We start from the raw sequence: 20,333 nt of genomic DNA, 5'->3' as shown, positions 1-20,333 counted from the left end.
ACTGCACTCCAAGATGAACCTTTACCATCAACTACTACCCTCTGTCGTCTTCCAGTTAGCCAATTCCTAATACAAGCCTCCAACTCACCTTCAATGCCATACCTCCGTATTTTTTGCAGTAGCCTACCATGGGGTAGCCTACCAAATCTTCCTTGTGTGTCTTTAATGCACTCTAATAACTTAAATAGGAGATTCTTTTTAACTAAAATGGCCACCCCTTTGCTTCTCGTACTGAAAGATGAAAAATAAACCCGATCATACCCATTCTGTTGCAACTTAAAATGCTGTGTGTCATCCAAGTGTGTTTCTTGTAATAAGGCAACATCCTCCCTTTCCCTTTTACTTTTTTCCTCTTTACAAGTGAATGACTTCCCTTAATATTTCAGGTGCACCACTTAAACATATCCTTAGTCCTAACCTTCTATAGCACCATCTAGACTCCAGAGAGGAAGAACCTGAACTATATACCTCTGAACTTTAGTGCAAAAGAATTCACAAAACCCAAAAACTACACAGACTAAAATAACTACAGCCAACAAATCTGCAAACTTACAAAAGTTATATACAGCAAAAACAGAAAAACAAAAATTTCCCAAAGGCACTGATTGGAGGAATTTACCCCCTGTCCAAAGGGGTACCTAGCATCCTACAACTCTACTAACGATCTCAACCGCCCTCAACTCCTACCAGGTAGGATCGCGCCACATACACCGACCATCCAGTAGAGAAAAGACAAACACCCAAAAGCAAGGTTAGTACTATAAACAAGTAAATTAAAAATAAATATGGTACCCATCCCTTAACATAATTTAGAGATTAAAGATAAATACTCTATCCATCCCATCATTTCATGAAACTTATTACCACAAAGGGGACTTCACCAAGTCCTTTTTGAACTTGAAAAAGTTCAAACCTGAACAACTCTGTCCTGTATGCCTATTTGGCCGTTTGATTTAAATCAATGTGTCCGCAAAGTTCTTCGCTTTCTCTGGCGAGTCGAACAAGTGTATGGATCCATTATGATTTGATCCAAAGCATCGCTGGATATCTTAAAAAAAAAATACTGGATCCCAAGCTTTCTCAATCTCCTCTTGACGCTATCGTAGGACTTATCTTTCCCGACCACTGCTGCCTAGAAGTCTTGAAGAATAAATGTGACCCTGCAGCCGCCACAGAACAACATCCTCAAATCCCTCCACTGGATTCTGGAGGCTTCCATGACCCTCTGCTTGCCTTTATAATGATGAAACCTCACCAGGATAGGGCATGGGTGCTGATCTGTGGACTCTTTCAATTGTATCCTTCTGTTCTCAACCCCTACACCAAGAAACTTCAGGAACTACTTCTTGAACTTCACCAGCTGCTCACCTTCTGTCCCCTCTGGTATGCCAACAACACGCGGTTTCTTTCTTCTGCCCCTGTTTTCGAGATCGTCTACCAGAACCAACAGACCATGGACCTGTGTTTCCATGGCTTCAATCCGGCTCTTGGAGGAGTCAGACTCTGCCTCTAGCCCTGCAGCCCAGTACTCGAGCTCATTGGTCCTTTTCTCAGGTATTGCAGCATAGCAGATACAGGAGCCAGCCTCTCCTCACTTTCTTCCTAGATCTGCCTCCCCAGGGCCTTGCGCGATTTGGCCAGCTCCTCAACCTTGGTCTGGTGAGTAAGCAAGCCTGCTGCTTCAGAGGGCTGGGCCATGGCCCCGCCCTGGATGTGCTTCCTCCTTTCTTTGGTGTTCTGCAGCTGCAAGGACAAAAATAAGTAGCTTTTTTCAGGTTTCTAGCTCCTTTACTCACCGTAAAGTGTTTGGGATGGACCCTGACTCTGTCGGGTCGGTGTTGCAGCACAGAGCCCAGCAAACGCGCTCCTTAACAGGGTGTCAACATCTTGGATCCCCCAGTATATTCTTAAGTGGAAGAAACAGAGAAAACTGACATAAAGACAAATAAATCAGAAGTAAATGCCATTTCTAATATTTAAACTTTTTATTTATTATGGTTTATTTTAATAAAACATAACTACCCAGTGAATTTACTTAACAGATCTTCCTAATAAATTTTGGTTTTCAGCAAGAATCGTGGTAAGAATTTTTTCTTCATGGAATATTTGGAGAAGCCACTTGGGAAAAGTGGGAGGATAGTGGATGTTAGGTTGACATTTGATAGGGTAAATGGGGCAAGACTGTATCTACAAGTGCAAGGGTTAGTAATCAGAAGGCAGAGTTAAGATAATTGGAAGAAAATCCAGGCCTGGATGTTTTACAAGGTATTGGTGAGACCACATCTTAAATACTAAATGCTGTTTTGTTCGCCTTGTTTGGTAAGGATATAAATGGGTTAGGGCAATTCAGAGGGGGTTTATTGGAGTGACACCTGGAATGAGTTGTCTTATTGAATAAGACTGGAAAAAATGGGTTTATTTTCTTTGGAGGTTTGAAGAGTAAGGGGTGACTTGATTGAAGTATACAAGATCTTGAACAGTCTAGATAAGTTGGATGTGGAAATGATGGTTCATCTTGAAATAGCAAAGGTGGCAACAGGCAGATTTCAAATGTAGCTGTCCTTCTATGCCAGAAATGAGGAGAAATGTTTTCTCTTGTTTGTGAAACTTGGAATGTTGGTTCAGAAGGCTGTGGAAGTGTGTTGGTTGAACAGTTTAAGGCACAGGAATCAAAACATGTTGGGAGAAGATGGGGAATATGGAAATAAAAATGCACACTGATCGGCGAAGACCTTATTGAATGATGGAGCTTCTCATGTTTACCAAAGCAGATTTTTAAAATAATGTTGAGAGCTTCTATAATCTGGAATATCCTACATAGAAAAATGGTGTAAACAGCTTCAACAATAAATTTTCAAAAGGAATTTGAATATCTGCTAAAAGGAGAAATTTGCAGGGTTTGTTTTAATTCTTTCAGTCCCCAGGATTTGATCCTTACTGTGCTCTGAGAAGTAGTAAGTTATTGGGTGAATATTTGGGAGCTGACTAAGGTTTATTCTATTCCTGAAGTTCAACATAGTGTAATTGCTATTAAGTTTAATAAAATATATAAAAACATAAATATATATTTAGGACACATTAAAGAAGATGGCTGATGAGTGACAGCTATAACATGTAGGAAATCCTAGATGTTAGTTTGGTCCCAGGCAAACACGTGCAGTAATGGTTTGAAGTTTGAGTAGCTTCAGCTCTGAGCTTGAGTTGCAGGCTGAACTACAGACTCTGCGAAGGATTAGGGCAGGGGAAGGTTAGGAGGTATTCAGACTTTGGGGTCCTCTGATTTGGTTAGTATTTCAGAGACCGAAGAGTGTGACTCTGAGGTAGGTAAGGGGACCAAGAATGCAGGCACCTGTAGCTGTGCAGATGTTCAGCAGGCTAGAGGTTCTTTTAAAAATGACTGGAAAAAAATTCAGGTTGCAGGTGGTGAGTGTAATATAGGAATGTAGTAGTAGTACACAATATGGTCAGAGAAATTGACACTGTTCTCTGATGCACAGCTATGTTTCTTGCCTGATGCTAGCTTTTGGGACATCTGCTCAGGCTTGCAGGTAAATTTGCGGGGAAAGGACCAATCTTGGGCAATTCAATACCAATGCCATAGGCAGTGCATGGAGGGTATGCATAGCCAGTATGAAGATCAAGGTGTGAAATAAAGACTTACAACTTCAAGGGGTATGGATTGTTGAACTTGGTGAAAATTGGTACACAAAAAATGAAATTAGAGAAAGGTGTATATGGCTCAAAGACTGACTTTTTTTGAAAATGGTTTCAGTTGTTAGGCACTGAAAATGTACAGCAGGATAGTTGCCACCTGAACCATGCTGGGGCCAGTGTTCTTGCAAGCTGCACAGCTAGGAAAGTTGAGAGTATTTGAAACTAAACAGTAGGGATCAAACTAAGGAAGGTGATGGTATATTAGAGAATAGACTCAAAACAACAAAAAAATTAATTTGGGAAATTATTAATAAACCATGACAGGAATGGATAGGACATACAGATTTAAGAGTAAACTAACAGAAAGCTGTAAAAAGAATAAAGGGATAAAACTTGGAATTTGTATCTGAATGCAGGCAACATTCAAAACAAAAATATGAAATGAGAGTGCTAGTGGAAATAAATCTGTACATTCTGGTAGCCATTGCAAGGTGACATGAATTAGAAGCTGAATTTTGAATGGTATTTCAGAAGGGGAGGAAGGTAGGGGAAGTAGGGTGGAGTGCCTCTTTTAGTGAATCATGATATTAGCGTAATAGAAAGGGATGACCTAAGTTCAGGAAACCAAGATATAAAAAACAGTTTGGGTGAAGATGAGAAATGAAGGCAAGAAGTCACTTAACGAGACATAAAGACACAGAAAATAGGAGCAGGAGTAGTCCATTTGATCCTTTGAGCCTGCTCCACCATTCAATATGATCATGGCCAATCATCCAACTCAATGTCCTGTTCCCACTTTCTCCCTCCACCCTTCGATTCCTTTAGCCCCAAGAAACTTGTTGAAATCATTCAATGTTTTGGTCTTAATAATTTTCTTTCGCAGAGAATTCCATAGGCTCACCACTCTCTTGGACATCTCTCTTCATGTCAGTCGTAACTGACCTGCCACACTTCTTTAGGCTGTGACCCCTAGTTGTGGATTCCCTGGTCATTGGCAACATGTTTCTTGTGTTTACCCTGTCCAGTCCTGCTAGAATTTTCTAGGTTTCTCCTAGATTCTCTCATTCTTCTTAACTCCAGTGACTATAGTCCTATCATCCAGTCTGTCTTCATACATCAGTCAGGTAAGCCTTCGTTGTACTCCCTCAATAACCAGAACATATTTTCTTCAAATACAGAGACCAAAACTGAACACAGTATTCCGGATATGTTCTCTCCAAGGCTTGGACAGTTGAAGCAAGACATCTGTGTTCATATACTTCAATCCTCTCTTTGAAGGCTAACTTTCCATTTGCTTTCTCCACTGCCTACTGCACCTGCATGCTTGCTTTCATTGACTGGTGTTAAAGGACACCCAGGCCTCAATGTACCTCTCTCTTTCCCAATCTACTGCAATTCAAATAATAATCTACCTTCCCTTATTTTTTTATTGACAATATGGATAACGTTGCTGTTTTGTCTTTGTTTCCTTGCTTGTATCTTTCACTTTAGGGGAGGTGATGAACTTTTGGTATTGTCACTAGACTATTAATCCAGAAATGCAGGAAATGATTTGGGGACTTGGGTTCAAAACCTGCCATGATTGATAGTGGAATGTGAATTCAATTTTAAAAAATCTGGAATTAAGAAAGTAATGGTGACCATGATGCCATTGTCACTTGTAAGGAAAAAAAAAATCATCTGATTCACTAATGTCCTTTTAGGGAAGGAAATCTGCCATCCTTAACTGGTCTAGCTCTCACATGACTCCAGGTGCATAACAATATGGCTGACTTTTAACAAAAACGAATGGGAAATAAATACTGGCCTAGCCAGCGATGCTCACATCATTTGAATGAATTTTAAGGAAGTTATACTTTACCTGCCACTCCCTCAACTTGTCCAAAACATTCTGAAGCATCTTTCCATTCTCTTCACAGTTCACCCTCCTGCCCAGTTTGTGTTAGCTGCAAACTTGGAGATATCACACAGAGTTCTATCATTTAAATAATTAATTTATATTGTGAATAGTCATGGTCAAAACATTGATTTTCTTTTTGAAATTCACTCGTAGGATGTGGGCCTTGCTGTCCAGCTATCATTTATTGCTCATCCCTAGTTGCTGTTCAGAAGTTGTTGGTGAGCTGCCTTCTTGGACACTGTGGTCCAAGTCCTGCAGGTAGAGCCTAATGTTGTTAGGGAGAGAATTCTAGAGTTTCCACACAGTGACATGAAAGTAATGCTGACATATTTCTAAGTCAGAAGATTCTCCATTCCTGAAGAAGAACTCATCACGATTTCTGATGAAGGGCTCACGCTCGAAACGTCAACTCTCCTGCTCCCCAGACGCTGCCCGATCAACTGTGCTTTTCCAGCACCATACTCTCAACTCTGATCTCCAGCATCTGCAACCCTCACTTTCTCCTATATTTTCAAGTCAGGATGGTGAGTGGCTTGGAGGAGAATTTGTAGATGGTGCTGTTCCCATTTTTTCTTCTGCCCTTATCCTTTGACATGGTTGTGGCTTTGAAAGGTACAGTCTAATGATCTTTGGTGAATTTTTTGCAGTGCATCTTATAGATAGTTCATGGTTGGAGGGAATGGATGTTTGTTGATGTGCCAATCAAGTAGGTTGCTTTGTCTTTAATAGTATCAAGCAATGTTGGCAGCTGTTTACAGTAATATATATTAAATATGTACATGTTAATGACTTGGTGAAAAGAAATAAATGTACTAAGGCCAAATTTGCAGATGGTGTAAATCTAAGTGGAAAGGCACATAACTAGATTATTTTGAGTATAATGTGGGGGGAAAAATGTAAAGTTCATTTTGGAAGGGAGAACAAATTATTTAAACACAGAAAAATTGCAGAAATCTGCATCACAAAGAGACTGTGTATTTGTACACTAAATACAGAAAGTTAGCACATAGCCTAACTGATTACCTGCTGTATCTAACGTTAATATGTGGGTACAGCAAGTTAATAAGAAAGCTGTTATTATTTTTAGTGAGTTTTAAATCGGCATGTAGAATAGAAATGACAGATTGGCAAAAGTAGCATAGATAAGGAACTTTAAAAAGTTTTTGGGATAGTTTATTTGCACACTACATTCTGGTGCTGACCCAAGAGTAGGCCTTATTTGGTGCAAAGAGGTAACATTAATGAATGATTTCATAGGGAAGGCACACTTAAGTTGTAGTGAATGTACTACGATTGGATTTTATAATCTGTTTGAGGGATGGGAAAGTTGGTCTGAGACTATTTGTTTTAAATTTTAAATAAAGGCCATAAAGAGGGGATGAGTGCTGAAGTGGATAATGTGAATAGGTTTATAGTAAGGAAAATTAAGTAAAAAGTTATGTTTCAGTTATGAAGGGCGAGTGAGATGTAGAGACCTGTGAACAGTATTGGCCATCCTTATTTATGTAAGGTAGCTTACATAAGGTGGAGGAAGCTAGGGTCAAGCTCAGCTCTACAGGATTATAGGCAGACGAGGAAGGAGCTTAAAAATGGTCTGAGGAGAGCCAGGAGGGGGCACTAGAAAGGCTTGGCAGAACGGATTAGGGAAAACACAAAGGCATTTTACACTTAAGAATAAGAGAATGGTCAAAGAAAGAGTAGGGCTGATCAGGGATAGCATAGGGAATTTGTGTGTGGAGTCTGAGGAGATAGGGGCAGCTCTAAATGAGTTTTTTTGCTTCTGTCTTTACGAACGAAACGAACTTTGTAGTGAATGAAACCTTTGAGAGCAGGTGTGCATGCTGAAATGGATAGAGATAGAGGAAGCTGATGTGCTGAAAATTTTGTCAAACATGAAGATTGACAAATCGCCAGGCCCGGACCAGATTTGTCCTCGGCTGCTTTGGGAAACGAGAAATGCAATTGTTTCACCACTTGCGAAGATCTTTTCATCCTTGCTCTCCACTGGAGTCGTACCTGAGGACTGGAGAGAGGCAAATGTAATTCCTCTCTCCAAGAAAGGAAATAGGGAAATCCCCGGCAATTACAGACCAGTAAGTCTCATGTCTGTCGTCTGCAAGGTGTTAGAAAGGATTCTGAGGGATAGGATTTATGACCATCTGAAAGAGCATGGCTTGATTAAATGCAATCAACATGACTTTGTGAGGGGCAGGTCATGCTTCACAAACCTTATCGAGTTCTTTGAGGATGTGACTAGAAATGTTGATGAGGGTCGAGCTGTGGATGTGGTATATATCATTTGATAAGGTTCCCCATGGTAGGCTCCTTCAGAAGGTCGGGGGAATGGGATTCAGGGGAACATAGCTGTCTGGATACAGAATTGGCTGGCCAACAGAAGACAGCGTGTGGTAGTAGAAGGAAAATATTCTGCCTGGAAGTCTGTGGTGAGTGGTGTTCCACAGGGCTTTGTCCTTAGGCCGCTATTGTTTGTAATTTTTATTAATGACTTGGATGAGGGGATTGAAGGATGGGTCAGCAAGTTTGCAGATGACACAAAGGTTGGAGGTGTCGTTGACAGTATAGAGGGCTATTGTAGGCTGCAACGGGACATTGACAGGATGCAGAGATGGGCTGAGAGGTGGGAGATGGAGTTCAACCTGGATAAATGCGAGGTGATGCATTTTGAAAGGTCGAATTTGAAAGCGGAGTACAGGATTAAGGATAGGATTCTTGGCAGTGTGGAGGAACAGAGGGATCTTGGGGTGCAGGTACATAGATCCCTTAAAATGGCCACCCAAGTGGACCGGTTTGTTCAGAAAGCATATGGTGTTTTGGCTTTCATTAACAGGGGGATTGAGTTTAAGAGTTGTGAGATCTTGTTGCAGCTCTATAAAACTTTGGTTAGACCGCACTTGGAATACTGCATCCAGTTCTGGTTGCCCTATTATAAGAAAGATGTGGATGCTTTGGAGAGGGTTCAGAGGAGGTTTACCACGATGCTGCCTGGACTGGAGGGCTTATCTTTTGAGGAGAGGTTGACTGAGCTCGGACTTTTTTCATTGGAGAAAAGGAGGAGAAGAGGGGACCTAATTGAGGTATACCAGATAATGAGAGGCATAGATAGAGTCGATAGCCAGAGACTATTTCCCAGGGCAGAAATAACTAACACGAGGGGTCATAGTTTTAAGCTGGTAGGAGGAAAGTATAGAGGGGATGTCAGAGACGGGTTCTTTACACAGAATTGTGAGAGCATGGAATGCGTTGCCAGCAGCAGTTGTGGAGGCAGGGTCGTTGGAGACATTTAAGAGACTCCAGGACATGCATATAGCCACAGAAATTTGAGGGTGCATACATGAGGATGAGTGGTCGGCACAACATCGTGGGCTGAAGGACCTGTTCTGTGCTGTACTGTTCTATGTTCTATTTAAGGAAGGATGTGAATGAGTTGAAGCAGTTCAGAGAAAGTTGACTAGATTTATATCTAGACTAGGCAGACTGTTTAGCAAGGAAACATAGAAACTGTAGTTGGATAAGCTAGGCTTGTATTAGCTGAATTTAGAAGAAAAAGATATTTTATTGAAGCCTTAGATCTTGAGCTGTTTCCTTTTAAAATAAGAGGTTACGAATTTAAAACAAGAATGATGCAAAATACTTTTTTCTGTCAATCGTGAGTCTTTGTAACTCTTTCCAAAAAGGTGATGGAAACAGAGCCCTTGAATGTTTTTAAGGCCAACGTAGATATATTCTTATTGGGTAGGCTGAAATAGAACATAGAACATAGAACATAGAAGGATACAGCGCAGTACAGGCCCTTCGGCCCTCAATGTTGCGCCGACCGAGTCCTACCTAACCTATACTAGCCCAATAACTTCCAAATGCCTATCCAATGCCCGCTTAAATGAACATAAAGAAGGAGAGTTCACCACTGATACGGGCAGGGCATTCCATGAACTCACAACCCGCTGTGTGAAGAATCTACCCCTAACATCTGTCCTATACCTACCACCCCTTAATTTAAAGCTATGTCCCCTAGTAACACCTGACTCCATTAGCGGTAAAAGGTTCTTAGTATCTACCCTATCTAAACCCCTAATCATCTTATACACTTCTATCAGATCTCCCCTAAACCTTCTCTTCTCCAATGAGAACAGCCCCAAGTGCCTCAGCCTTTCCTCATAAGATTTTCCTACCATTCCAGGCAACATCCTGGTAAACCTCCTCTGCACTCGTTCTAAAGCTTCCACATCCTTCCTATAGTATGGCGACCAAAACTGCACACAATACTCCAGATGAGGCCTCACCAGAGTCTTATACAACTGCAACATGACCTCAGGACTCCGGAACTCAATTCCTCTGCCAATAAAGCCCAGTACACCATATGCCTTCCTCACAGCACTATTTACCTGGGTGGCAACTTTCAGAGATCTGTGTACATAGACACCAAGATCCCTCTGCTCATCCACACTACCAAGTAGCCTACCATTAGCCCAGTAATCCATCATCTTGTTATTCCTACCAAAGTGAACGACTTCGCACTTAGCTACATTGAATTCCATTTGCCACATTTCCGCCCAGCTCTGCAACTTATCTATATCCCGCTGTAACCTACCACTTCCTTCCTCACTATCCACAACTCCACCGACTTTCGTGTCATCCGCAAACTTGCTTACCCAGCTTTCAAGTCCTTCCTCTAGATCATTTATAAAGATAACAAAAAGCAATGGTCCCAAAACAGATCCTTGTGGTACACCGCTAGTAACTGCGCTCCAAGATGAACATAATCCATCAACTACCACCCTCTGTCTCCTTCCAGCCAGCCAATTCCTAATCCAAACCTCTAATGTATCCTCAATGCCATACCTCCGAAGTTTTAGCATTAGCCTACCATGGGGAACCTTATCGAACGCCTTACTAAAATCCATATACACAACATCTACTGCTTTACCCTCATCCACTTCCTTAGTCACCTTCTCAAAGAACTCAATAAGGTTTGTGAGGCACGACCTGCCCTTCACAAAACCATGCTGGCTATCCCTGATCACGTTATTCCTACCCAGATGTTCATAAATCTTATCCCTTACCATTCTCTCTAAGACTTTGCCCACCACTGAAGTCAGACTCACTGGCCTATAGTTACTAGGGCTATCCCTACTCCCTTTCTTGAACAATGGGACCACATTCGCTATCCTCCAGTCCTCTGGTACTATTCCCGTTGACAATGACGACATAAAAATCCAGGCCAATGGCTCTGCTATCTCCTCCCTAGCTTCCCATAGGATCCTGGGGTAAATGCCATCAGGCCCAGGAGACTTATCTATATTCATCCTTTCCAATATTCCCAAAACCTCTTCCCTGCATATTTCCAGGGCATCCATTCTAATTATTTGTGATTCCATATTCACATCAGCAACAGTGTCCTGTTCCTGAGTGAATACTGATGAAAAGTACTGATTTAATGTCTCTCCAATCTCCTCCGCCTCCACACACAACTTCCCACTACTATCCTTGACTGGACCGATACCTACCCTAGTCATCCTTTTATTCTTGACATACCTATAGAAAGCCTTTGGGTTTTCCCTAATCCTACCAGCTAAAGACTTTTCATGTCCCCTTCTCGCTTTTCTTAGCTCCCTCTTTAGCTCCTTCCTGGCTACCTTATAACTCTCAATCGCCCCTACTGAACCTTCACGCCTCATCTTTACATATGCCGCCTTCTTCCCTTTCACAAGGGACTCCAATTCCTTACTAAACCACGGCTGCCTCACAAGGCCCTTTACACCATGCCTGACTGGTACATACCTATCGAGGACACGCAGTAGCTGCTCCTTGAACAATCCCCACATCTCATTAGTGTTCTTCTCTTGAAGCCTGTTTTTCCAATCCACGCAACCTAAGTCATGCCTCACTGCATCATAATTTCCCTGCCCCCAGCTATAGCTCTTGTCCTGCGGCGCACGATTATCCCTCTCCATTACTAAAGTAAAAGTCACCGAGTTGTGGTCACTGTCCCCGAAGTGCTCACCTACCTCCAAGTCTAACACCTGGCCTGGTTCATTACCTAGAACCAAATCCAATATAGCCTCCCCTCTTGTTGGCCTGTCGACATATTGTGTCAGGAAACCCTCCTGCACACATTGTACAAACACCGACCCATCTAATGAACTCGAGCTATAGCTCTCCCAGTCAATATCTGGGAAGTTAAAGTCCCCCATAACAACCACCCTGCTACCTTCACTCTTTTCCTGAATCATCCTCGCAATATTATCCTCTACTTCTCTAGGACTATTAGGAGGCCTGTAGAAAACACCTAACAGGGTGACCTCACCTTTCCTATTTCTAACCTCAGCCCAAACTACCTCAGATGGCAAGTCCTCTTCCATCGTCCATTCCACTGCTGTGATACTGTCTTTGACAAGTAATGCCACGCCTCCCCCTTTTTTACCCCCATGTCTGATCCTACTAAAACATTTGAACCCTGGAACGTGCAACAGCCATTCTTGTCCCTGTTCTACCCACGTCTCTGTAATGGCCACAACATCGAAGTCCCAGGTACCAACCCACGCTGCAAGTTCACCTACCTTATTCCTTATACTTCTGGCATTGAAGTATACACACTTCAATCCACCTTTCTGGTTACAGGCACCCTCCTTAGAGATCGCTGCATTATTCCTAACCTCCCTACACTCAAGGTCCTGTACCCTAAAGCTACAGTCCTGGTTCCCATGCCCCCGCGGAGTTAGTTTAAACCCTCCCAAAGAGCACTAGCAAACCTCCCCCCAAGGACACTGGTGCCCCTCAGGTTCAGGTGTAGCCCATCCTTTTTATAGAGGTCCCACCTTCCCCAGAAAGGACCCCAGTTGTCCAGAAACCGGAATCCCTCCCTCCTGCACCATCCCTGTAGCCACGCATTTAACTGCTCTCTCTCCCTATTCCTCGACTCTCTATCACGTGGCACGGGTAACAAACCAGAGACTACAACTCTGTTTGTTCTAACTCTGAGCTTCCAACCTAGCTCCCTGTAAGCCTGTCTGACATCCTCACCCTTCTTCCTACCTATATCGTTGGTGCCAACGTGGACCACGATCTGGGGCTGCTCCCCCTCCCCCTTAAGGACCCGGAAAACACGATCAGCGACATCACGTACCCTTGCACCTGGGAGGCAACATACCAAACATGGGGAATTTGAAGTGACAATCAGAGTAGTTCATGATCTTATTAAATGGCAGAGCTAGCTCAACGGATAATTGATCCTCACATGTACCTCGATAATATGCCCCAAAATAAGAGCATATTTCGTTGGAACTTTGCAAGTGTCAGTGCAGACTTAATGGAACAAATTGCTGACTCCTGTGCTATATTTTCCATGATTATTTTCTATATTGTTTTAATATTGGGTATTGGAGCCTTTAAGTAAGATGTGTTTAAATATTCATTTACAATGGTGGTCTTATTATTTGGGGCCTCATTGAAGTGAAGTACTATTGACAGCATTAATTAACATGCATTGTAAAGTTTAATGGCAGTCCAAACTGTTGGCAGAGGGGGGGAAGCTGACTTGTTTTGATCTGCTATTACCATTGGCAAAATTGAGGAATTCAACACTAATGTTATTTCTGAGAATTGATTTTGTTCATAGGTTATTTATTTTTGGAGCCAAGTATTTGCATTTAAAATCCATTGTGAAGTCTTTCTTTATATTTGTCCACAATATCATTATTCACAATCTAACTGGATCCAGACTAACAGACAATTCTGATGTGAAATGGGCAAAATCAGCTTCTAATCAAATTAAGATAAGGTTTACTTGGGAGAAACTGATGTTCCGCTATGCTTTTTGTAAATTTGTGTCTTTGCTTTGATATTCATAACATTTGAATTTTCCAAATTATACAGCTAGTTAATTTTATAAGTTGGTGCTTGAACGAAAGCCATTATCACCATTATGTTAAAATCTAATGATCTCTTCGTAATTTTTCTCCAGACAGTGACATGCAAGAAATTTATCTGAAGTCTGTCCGTAGCCCTAATATCTACAATAAGAAAAAAATGGTCTTTAGTAAAAATGAAATGACCATATTTTCACAGGTAAGATCTATCTGTTTAGATTTTGTTAAATCAGATCTTGTTTTTCCATCTGGTTTGAAATTTTACTTTATGTAAATTTATAGGGACTTCATGGACATTATGCTATATTAAAAGTCCTACAGAATGTCTTTCTGATTTCATTGACCCAAGGCCATTCACACTAATGGTCATGTGAGTGTGTGCCCCTATGTGTCAGTAAATATGCAATATTTACAAACTGTATCAAAGAACAAAGAAACTTTACATCCCAGGAACAGGCCGTTTGGCCCTCCAAGCTTGAGCCAATCCAAATCCACTGTCTAAACTTATCATCCAATTCCTAAGCATCTGTATCCCTCTGCTCCCCACCGACTCTTACATCTGTCCAGACGTACTTTAAATGAATCTACCATGCCTGCCTGTACCACCAATGCTGGCAACGCATTCCAGGCACCTACCACCCTCTGTGTAAAGTAATTGCTGCGTGTATCCCCCTTAAACGTTTTACCTCTCCCCTTGGATGCGTGACCTCTCATTATTGAATCCCTCACCCTGGGAAAAAGCTTATCTCTATCCACCCCCCTCCCCCCTCATTTTCTTGTTTTCAAGGGGGATCCTGATTGAGGTCAACAAACTCATGAAGGGTATAGACCGGGTGGATAGAGATAAGCTTTTTCCCAGGGTGAGGGATTCAATAATGAGAGGTCACGCATCCAAGGGGAGAGGTAAAACGTTTAAGGGGGATACACGCAGCAAGTACTTTACACAGAGGGTGGTTGGTGCCTGGAATGCGTTGCCAGCATAGGTGGTACAGGCAGGCATGGTAGGTTCATTTAAAGTGCATCTGGACAGATGTATGAGTAGGTGGGGAGCAGAGGGATACAGATACTTAGGAATTGGATGATACGTTGAGACAGTGGATTTGGATTGGCTCAGGCTTGGAGGGCCAAAGGGCCTGTTCCTGGGATGTAAGGTTTCTTTGTTCTTTGATACAGTTTGTAAATATTGCATATTTACTGACACATAGAGACGCACACTCACATGACCATTAGTGTGAATATCCTAATGGCCTTGGGTTAATGAAATCAGAAAGACATTCTGTAGGACTTTTAATATTGCATAATTCTAACCTACTCAACCTCTCTTCATAGCTAGCACCTTCCATACCAGGCAACATCTTCGTAAACTTTCTCTGCACCCTCTCCAATGTATCCATATTCTTTTGGAAGTGTGGCAGCCAGAACTGTACACAGTATTCTAAATGCGGTCAAACCATAGTCTTGTACAATTTTAACTTGACATTCCAGCTCTTATACTCAATAGCTGAAAATGTGTTGCTGGAAAAGCGCAGCAGGTCAGGCAGCATCCAAGGAGCAGGAGAATTGACATTTCGGGCATGAGCCCTTCTTCAGGAATGAGGAGAGTGTGCCAAGCAGGATAAGATAAAAGAAAGGGAGGAGGAACTTGGGGAAGGGGCGTTGGAAATGTGATAGGTGGAAGGAGGTTGAGGTGAGGGTGATAGGCCGGAGTGGGGTTGGGGCAGAGAGGTCAGGAAGAAGATTGAAGCTTAGGAAGGTGGTGCTGAGTTCGAGGGTTGGGACTGAGACAAGGTGGGGAGAGGGGAAATGAGGAAACTGGAGAAATCTGAGTTCATCCCTTGTGGTTGGAGGGTTCCTAGGGGGAAGATGAGGCACTCTTCCTCCAGCCGTTGTGTTGCTGTGGTCTGATGATGGAGGAGTCCAAGGACCTGCATGTCCTTGGTGGAGTGGGAGGAGGAGTTGAAGTGTTGAGCCACGAGGTGATTGGGTTGGTTGGTCCAGGTGTCCCAGAGGTGTTCTCTGAAACGTTCAGCAAGTAGGTGACCTGTCTCTCCAATATAGAGGAGGCCACATCGGATGCAGTAAATAGTGTGTGTGTGGAGGTGCAGGTGAATTTGTGGCGGATATGGAAGGATCCCTTAGGGCCATGGAGGGAAGTAAGGGGGGAGGTGTGGCCGCAAGTTTTGCATTTCTTGCAGTTGTAGGGGAAGGTGCCCGGAGTGGAGGTTGGGTTGGTGGGGGAGTGTGGACCTGACAAGGGAGTCACGGAGGGAGTGGTCTTTTCGGAACGCTGATAGGGGAGGGAGGGGAAATATATCCCTGGTGGTGGGGTTCGTTTGGAGGTGGCGAAAATGACGACGGATGATATGATGTATATGGAGGTTGATGGGGTGGTAGGTGAGGACCAGTGGGTTCTGTCCTGGTGGCGATTGGAGAGGCGGGGCTCAAGGGCGGACGAGCGGGAAGTGGAGGAGATGCGGTTAAGAGCATCGTCGATCACGTCTGGGAGGACACTGCGATCTTTGAAGAAGGAGGTCATCTGGGTTGTTCGGAATTGGAACTGGTCCTCCTGGGAGCAGATGCTACAGAGATGCGTGGGCCCCAGTTATGCCTGTCTCTTCATAGGATAGTCCATCTTCCGCAGCTATACTGACACCACCCCCCACCTTTTCCTCCACTACATCGATGACTGTATTGGCACTGCCTCGTGCTCCCACAAGGAGATTGAACAGTTCATCCACTTTACCAACACCTTCCACCCTGACCTCAAATTTACCTGGACCGTCTCAGACACCTCCCTCCCCTTCCTAGACCTCTCTATTTCTATCTCGGACGACCAAATCAACACGGACATTTACTATAAACTGACCGACACCCACAGCTACCTAGACTACACCTCCTGCCCCCTGTAAAAACGCCACCCCATATTCCCAATTCCTTCGTCTCCGCCGCATCTGCTCCCAGGAGGACCAGTTCCAATATCGAACAACCCAAATGACCTCCTTCAAAGACCGCAATGTCCCCCCAGGCGCGATCGATGATGCTCTCCACCGCATCTCCTCCACTTCCTGCTCCTCCGCCCTTGAGCCCCGCCTCTCCAATCGCCACCAGGACAGAACCCCACTGGTCCTCACCTACACCCCACCAACCTGCATATACATTATATCATCCGTCGTCATTTTCGCCACCTCCAAATGGACCCCACTACCAGGGATATATTTCCCCTCCCTCCCCTATCAGCGTTCCGAAAAGACCACTCCCTCCGTGACTCCCTTGTCAGGTCCACACCCCCCACCAACCCAACCTCCACTCCCGGCACCTTCCCCTGCAACCGCAAGAAATGCAAAACTTGCGCCCACACCTCCCCCCTTACTTCCCAACAAGGCCCCAAGGGATCCTTCCATATCCGCCACAAATTCACCTGCACCTCCACGCACACGATTTACTGCATCCGATGTGGCCTCCTCTATATTGGAGAGACAGGCCACCTACTTGCTGAACGTTTCAGAGAACACCTCTGGGACACCCGGACCAACCAACCCAACCATCCCGTGGCTCAACATTTCAACTTCCCCTCCCACTCCACCAAGGATATGCAGGTCCTTGGACTCCTCCATCGCCAGACTATAGCAACACGACGGCTGGAGGAAGAGCTCCTCATCTTCTGCCTAAGAACCCTCCAACCACAAGGGATGAACTCAGATTTCTCCAGTTTCCTCATTTCCCCTCTCCCCACCTTGTCTCAGTCCCAACCCTCGAACTCAGCACCACCTCCTAACCTGCAATCTTCTTCCTGACCTCTCCGCCCCTACCCCCACTCCGGCCTATCACCCTTACCTTAACCTCCTTCCACCTATCGCATTTCCAACGCGCCTCCCCCAAGTCCCTCTTTCCTACCTTTTATCTTAGCCTGCTTGGCACACTCTCCTCATTCCTGAAGAAGGGCTCATGCCCGAAACGTCGATTCTCCTGCTCCTTGGATGCTGCCTAACCTGCACTTTTCCAGCAATACATTTTCAGCTCTAATCTCCAGCATCTGCAGTCCTCACTTTCTCCTAGAAGATCTTATACTCAATACCCTGCCTGATGAGGCAAGCATACCATATGCCTTAGTGACCACACTGCCCACCTGTACAGCCACCTTCAGGGTACAATGGACCTGAACCCCTAGATCTCTCTGCTCATCAACTTTTCCCAACTTTTCCATTTACAGTATAGTTCACTCTAGACTTCCCAAAATGCATCACCTCACATTTGCCTGTATTGAACTCCATCTGCCACGTCTCTGCCCAATTCTCTAGTCTATCTATAGCCTCCTGTATTCTTTGACAGTCCCCTATGCTCTCTGCTACTCCACCAATCTTTGTGTCATCTGCAAACATACAGATCAGACCAGCAATGCCCTCTTCCAGATCATTTATGTATATCGCAAACAACAGTAGCACCAACACTGATCCCTGTGAAACACCACTAGTCACCTTTCTCCATTTCGAGAAACTCCCGTCAACTACAACTCTGCCTCTTGTTGCTCAACCAATTCTTTATCCACCCAGCTAGAACACCCTGCACACCATGTGACTTGACTTTATTAGTTTACCATAGGGAACCTTCTCAAACACATTACTAAAGTACATGTGTATGACATCTACAGCCCTTTCATCTATCAACTTGTTCACTTCCTCAAAGAAGTCTATTAAGTTGGTAAGGCACAACACCCGCCCCCCCCAACCCCCCCCCACCCCCATCCCACCCCCCCCCCCCGGGCACAAAACCATGTTGCCTTTCACTGATCAGCCCTTTCTTTTCCAAATATAAATAGATATTATTCCTCCGTACCTTCTCCAGCAACTTTCCCACCACTGACGTCAGGCTCACTGGTGTGTAGTTACCTGGAATATCCCTACTACTCTCCTTGTATAGAGGGACAACGTGAGCAGTCCTCCGGCACTTCATCTGTGTTTAAGGATGCTACAAAAATATCTGTCAGGACTCCAGCTATTTACACACTCGCCTCCCTCAGCAACCTGGGATAGATCCCATCCTGTCCTGAGGATTCGTCCACCTTAATATCCTTTAGCTTACCCAACACATTTTCCCTCCTCATGTTAACGTGATCCAGAGTAAACAAGTTTCTATCTTCAATGTCAACATTCATCGTGTCCCTTTCATCAGTGAACACTGATGCAAAGTAATCATTGAGAATCTCATCCATTTTCTCAGGTTCACACACAACCTTCCTTCCTTATCCTTTAGTGGACCAACCCTTTCTCTATTTACCCTCTTGCTTCTCATATATGAATAAAAAACCTTGGGATTCTCTAATTCTGCTCGCTAAAGTTATTTCATGACCCCTTTTAGTCCACTTGATTCCTCGTTTAAAATTGGTCCTACTCTCCCGATATTCCTCCAAGGCCCATTCAGTTCTTAGCTGTCTGGTCCTTTATATACACTTCTGTTTTCCTCTTGGCTAGTTGCATGACTTCTGTCATCCACGGTTCACATATCTTGCCTTTCCTATCCCTTGTTTTCAAAGGGACGTGCCTATCCTGCACTATCGTTAATCTTTCTTGGAAAGCCTCCCACATATCAAATATGGACTTCCCTTCAAATAGCTGCTCCCAATCAATATTTCCCAACACCTGCCGAATTTTGATATAATTGGCCTTGGCCCAGTTTAGTACTCTTGCCTTAGGATCACTCTCATCTTTGTCTACGAGTATTCTAAAACGTATAGAATTATGGTCCCTATTCTCCAAGAAATCTCCCAGTGCAACTTCTACCACCTGGCCTGGCTCATTCCCCAACACCAGGTCCAATATGGCCCCTTCCCTCGTCAGACTATTGACATACTGTTCTAGAAAACTTTCCTGGATGCTACTTAAAAATTCTGCCCCATCCAGACCTCTGACACTGTGTATCCCAGTCAATGTTGGTAAAATTAATATCACCCATCACTACCACCTTGTTGCCTCTACATCTTTCCACAGTCTGTTTACCTATTTGTTCTTCTACCTCATGCTCACTGTTGGGAGGTCTGTAATACAGACCCAACAATGTAACTGTACCCTTCTTATTTCTCAGTTCTACCCAAAATGCCTCACTGCTCAAGCCCTCAACAGTGGCCTCCTTTAGCACAGCCATGATATCATCCCTGACCAGCAATGCAACTCCTCCCCCACTTTTACTTCCCTCCCTGTCCTGTCTGAAGAATCTATATCCTGGAACATTTAGTTGCCAATTATGCCCTTCCTTCAACCAAGGCTCTGTGATTGCAATAATGCCATGCTCCCAGGCACCAATCTAAGCCCAAAGTTCATCTGACTTACCCATTATATGCACTTCAGGCCAGCAGTTCTTTTGCGTTCATCTGTTCTCTGCCTGCTCTTCCCCTTGGTAATGCTAACTTCATGATCCATACAGTCTCAAGTTTCTACCTCACTGTCTACTAGTCTTCTCTTCCAGTTCCCAGCCCACTGCCACATTATTTTAAAACCTCCCAACAGCAGTAGCAAAAACTCCCCCGAGGCCATTAGTTCCAGTCTGGTTCAGGCGTAGACCATCCAATTTGTAATAGTCCCACTTTCTCCAGAATCGGTCCTAATATCCCATAAATCTGAACCCCTCCCTCCTACACCATCTCTCAAGCCAAATGTTCATCCTGTGTATTCTTTCATTTCTACCCTAATCCTGAGATCACTACCTTTTGAGGTCTTCCTCTTTCACTTCTCTTCTAGCTCCCTGAATTCTGCTTTCAGGACCTCATATCGTTCTTTTTCTTATCATTGGTGCCTATTTGCGCCATGACAACCAGCTGTTCACCCTCCCCTTTTAGAAGGGGTGGTGGTGGTGGTGGGTGATACTACACGTGTAGTGGTTTAGTCACTGCCCAAATATAT

At 43.9% G+C, this 20,333-nt stretch overlaps 1 protein-coding gene across 3 annotated transcripts in view; it reads left to right on the top strand.

Annotated features, from left to right (window-relative positions):
• fancm (FA complementation group M) overlaps positions 1 to 20,333 on the top strand; it is a 185,051-nt gene that overhangs the window by 141,034 nt on the left and 23,684 nt on the right. For 2 of the 3 annotated variants that reach the window (XM_060829295.1, XM_060829294.1), the window contains exon 19: positions 13,536 to 13,639. The exons of the other annotated variant lie outside the window; for it this stretch is intronic. In XM_060829295.1, the coding sequence (XP_060685278.1) occupies positions 13,536 to 13,639 (104 nt within the window). The remainder of the gene's footprint in view (positions 1 to 13,535; positions 13,640 to 20,333) is intronic. 3 annotated transcript variants of the gene reach the window in all.

The sequence above is a fragment of the Hemiscyllium ocellatum genome, chromosome 8 (genome assembly GCF_020745735.1).
Source record: "Hemiscyllium ocellatum isolate sHemOce1 chromosome 8, sHemOce1.pat.X.cur, whole genome shotgun sequence".
NCBI classification, from domain to species: Eukaryota; Metazoa; Chordata; class Chondrichthyes; order Orectolobiformes; family Hemiscylliidae; genus Hemiscyllium; species Hemiscyllium ocellatum.
Note: the sequence above shows the minus strand (reverse complement) of the source record. Positions and strands in the feature narration are given on the sequence as shown.